The sequence below is a fragment of the Crocodylus porosus genome, unplaced genomic scaffold (genome assembly GCF_001723895.1).
Source record: "Crocodylus porosus isolate Cpor-Errol unplaced genomic scaffold, CroPor_comp1, whole genome shotgun sequence".
NCBI classification, from domain to species: Eukaryota; Metazoa; Chordata; order Crocodylia; family Crocodylidae; genus Crocodylus; species Crocodylus porosus.
In genome coordinates this window covers 15,279,637-15,283,628 of record NW_017728951.1, presented here as the reverse complement: position 1 = coordinate 15,283,628, position 3,992 = coordinate 15,279,637, and the positions used below count along the sequence as shown (strand labels likewise).

The window sequence follows — 3,992 nt, the reverse complement described above, 5'->3', positions numbered from 1 at the left end:
TATCTCCATTTTCAGTTACTTCAACAAAATTACCAATGAGCGGGGTAACACAGTGAAAGTTTTTTGGTGGGAAATTGCAGACTAAAAATGATAATTTAGGCTGTGAAATGCTTCTTTTCATCGAAGGTGAAGGGCCTTTAAATGCAGAAGTAAAGTTACTGGGGCATTTGCCAGCTGTATCTTCACACCACGGTTTGCAGGGTATAATCTGCGCCTCTTTCAAGATGCTAATATTGCACAATTTGGCCAGGCAGGGACTTCTTTATTTCTCCTTTTTTTTCTTGATACGCAAGGGGATCCGATTTTTTTAAAATCTCTGACGTGAAATTGAGACGGCAGTGAAAGAAAAGGCTCTCTTTTTTATTTTAAAAAAAATTAAAAATAACTCCTTTAACCTCAGACCAAAACTCAGCTCAGCAGAGGGGCAACTGCCCCCCTCAAAAGGGGGGGGGGAGGAGCAGCCCTTAGACGACCGTTAGAGGCGCTACGGAGGGAGGTGCGCGCGGCGTAACGCCGGGTTCTAAGCACAACCGGGGGGGGGGGGGGAGGTGGAGACTCTCGCGTGAAGGCGCGACGAGAGCGTGCCCCGTCTCCCAGCAACGAACTGGATACCGCGGCCTACTCCGCCCCATGGAGCCTGGCGGGGAGCGGGAGCAGCAGCAGCGCGAGCTTAGGCGCCAGGCGGCCGAATACTACCAGCGCCACGAAGTGCCGCAGCGGCTGGAGGAAGCGCTTAACGCCACGTACCCACTGCGGCCCGCCGACCTCTACGGCCACCTGGTAGCCGAGGGGGTGGCAGTGCGCATGCGCTGCAGGGGGGGGGGAGAGGCAGTGCGCATACGCGGCGCGAGAGGGAGGGTACGGGGGCTGAAGTGCGCAGGCGCAGACGAGCTCCTTTGCTCCAGGGTTCCGCGGCTCCCATCACCACCTGCAGGAGAGGCGTGGGCGGGGCTTGGAGAAGGGCGGGAGGAACGAGAACGAGGCTGGGGGGGGAAGAGGAGGGAGAGAAGGGTAGGGAGCATGTCTTCCTCCAGGTCCTTCACACATTGGAAAAACCCCAGCCACATAACGGCCAAGGGCTAACGGTCAACAAGTCTTGTTACCACTTTTGTTAGCGGTTAGCACAGCTGGGAGACCCTGCAACGAAACCTCCACTCCCAAGGGGAAAGTCAAGGGCCTTGGCTCCTGAGGCAGAAGAAATGCAGGGAGACCTTGCAATATAACCTCATGGATTAGCTTAACCCACCAGGTTTCACAGCAGGGTTTCCCCCCACGTTTCTTCTACCTCTGGCTGCTAGACCCTTAGATTTCATCTAGAGAGCGGAGCTGGTTTCTGTCGAGCTCTTTCAATAAATAGAAAAGCTTTCAAGGATGGAGGCTCAAGACCCGCCACAATCACAGATAAATTGAAGCTAAAAACCGATTTGGAGGCTCGGTCCATGGGGTTGGGGTTTTTTTGTTGGGACTGAGGCATAGGTCCAAATGCACCTGCCACAGAGCCCATCTGTTGTGTTAAACTAATTTGATTGATTTTCAGTCGACCGGGGAAAGCATTTTGGCTGCGTGAGTCTGCAGGCAGATGTTTTTAAACGTTTCTGCCGCTGCCCTAGGCTCTCCCAAATGTAGGAGAGGGACAGGTCAGTTTTTCACATCAGCGCTGCTATTCAGATCCCCACGGCCCCGAGCGAAATGGACAGAAGTCAGGCCAGGTTTCCCCGGCAGGTGTTTGGCAAAGCGTGGCTGCCTAACGAAGCTAAACACTGGCGGTGGCACAGGAAATAAAACGTCTGTTTGGTGCTAACAGTAGAATGGACAGCAATGTGCCTCTGGATGAAAGTCTCCCATGATCACATGGCCTTACGTTGCTGATGTTATTTGTGATACTGTTCCCGGTCTGCTTTAAGTGTCATCACACCCCAAAAGAATCTGGAGCTATTGATAGCACCTAATATATTTTCTAGAAAACAACAAGAGTATAGACTGTACTAGCATACTTGAGATAGCTGAACACACCTCATACCCAGGAGCAAGATGCATTTTCCTCCTTAGTTAACGTATCTCTCCACATTGCAGCCATCTGCCCATCAGTATTGTATATATGGCTATGCATGTCTTCCTGTTCTTTCTTACCTCTCTAATGTGGAAGACTATTCCTCTTCCTTGCCAAAACCAGTTTTATTTTGAATGCCATGTGGTTTACAACATTGACATGTGTTTCCTTCTACTATAACCAGCCTTCTCCTCTTTGGTCACTAACTACCACTTAGATAGATTAAACTTAACTGTAACTACCTTTAATGACTCCTCTGTTCTCATCTTGACAAAATAAATTTGGTGTATTCTCTAGATATCCAGCTGAACAAGAGAAATGCACTTGTTACTGTGGGCAAGAGGAGCATTCCCACATACGGTCATTTCTTTTCCTCAGGTCTTTAGCATTCAGACGCATCCTACACATAATGCTGAGTAGAAGAACTTTTTGTTCAAGATGGTAATGGTCAGGCCACAAGGATTATTTTATAGTATTTTCATTTTTTAAAAATCACATAATTATCTATAGCATTTCCCATCTTCCAAGCACTGAAAATAAATACTTATTTGGCTGACAACTACTTAATTAAAACCTGCCTTGGGATCTTTAATATTTGTTTGAGGCCAGATCCAGCAAAGCCTACTAAAACGCCACATGGCATTAGCAGAATTGTTCCTGACTGCACTCTTTCCTGTATTTCCTTCCAGAAGCAGGCACTTTTTTTTTTAACTAAATGTCTTATCCGTAGACAGAACTTTCTGTCTACGGATAAGACAGACAGCAACTCCTAGAGGGCAGTGGGTGGGCAAGGAGCTTGTACGTGATCCTGAATAGAAATGAATAGTACTATGTTGGATAAGCCCAAATCCTGAACTGATTCTTAAGCAGATAACAAGGGTAACTGAATTATCTTGAATATCAGGGTTCAACAATGGATTTAATGCTAACATAGAATGAAAACCTGATTTATACAGAAACCATTTTTTAATCAAACTCTCTCGTTCAAGGCTAACTACTTCTCCAAATACTCAAAACCTCCAGTAATATGCAAACTGGTTGGAAAAAAGGTCCTTGACGGAGTGGGTCGACCAACGTTAGAAGTGGAAGTATTTTGCACCGTTAAAAACAATGAAAAGGTACATCTTGCTTTGTTACATATCTTAATATGACATTATTGTAGAGAAAAACACATTTTTGCTACATTTCAGTTCAAATGAGAGGTAGTGAAGGACACAAGTTGGATCAGTTTTTATGGAAATAAGTGCCTGAGGATATTAAAAGAAAGGATGTTTATTTTCATTCATATGTTTTGAGATGCCTGACTTTTATTCCTGTGATGCTATTAAAAAAAAATCAAGGGCAGTCAGGGATGAACACAATATATGTGTATTTCATCCTGGCAGAATGATATGGTTGTCAGTCCATTTAAACATAGCAACTAGTGTCATAAAAGTACAAGATCAACACTGTATTTGCCTGTGTTCATGAGCATCTATTATTCCATTGATAACTACTCCACAATAGGTACTGAAGACTCTCTCCTGTTCTCACACAAATTTAACCAGCCTGTGGGGGGTTTTGCCATCCTCTGTAGTGGGGGCTTGGCCCTCTTCCTGAAGCTATCAGAGGGAGGATGCTGGCTGCTATGATTCCCCTGCTTTACCTGTGGCAGGTTAGGGTGTTATGTCTTGTGTTGTGTCAGGGTTGACTGTAGCTTACTAAGACGTTCGACAATGGATTTGTATGGAATGGTTTGGATAGGGATGATCCTGCCTCAGGCAGGGGGTTGGGCTAGGTGATCTCTTGAGGTCCCTTCCACCCTTAGTTCTCTGTGATTCTGTGACCATTTGTATAACTTAAAATGCTCAGAAAAGGAGAACATTTTAAAATCTACTTTGAAAATTATTCAAGGTTTTCGGGGGGTTTTTTACCTCTACTATCTGTAAATGACTAATTTACA

At 45.6% G+C, this 3,992-nt stretch overlaps 1 protein-coding gene across 3 annotated transcripts in view; it reads left to right on the top strand.

Moving 5' to 3' along the window:
• Nucleotides 1–570: 570 nt before the first annotated feature.
• The window catches only part of ENO4 (enolase family member 4), a 31,286-nt gene continuing 27,864 nt past the window's right edge, over nucleotides 571–3,992 (top strand). For 2 of the 3 annotated variants that reach the window (XM_019555982.1, XM_019555983.1), the window contains exons 1-2: nucleotides 571–780; nucleotides 3,040–3,168. In XM_019555982.1, coding sequence (XP_019411527.1) covers nucleotides 631–780; nucleotides 3,040–3,168 — 279 coding nt within the window. In that variant the 5' untranslated portion in view covers nucleotides 571–630. The remainder of the gene's footprint in view (nucleotides 781–3,039; nucleotides 3,169–3,992) is intronic. The other variant, XM_019555984.1, reaches the window with a different exon arrangement.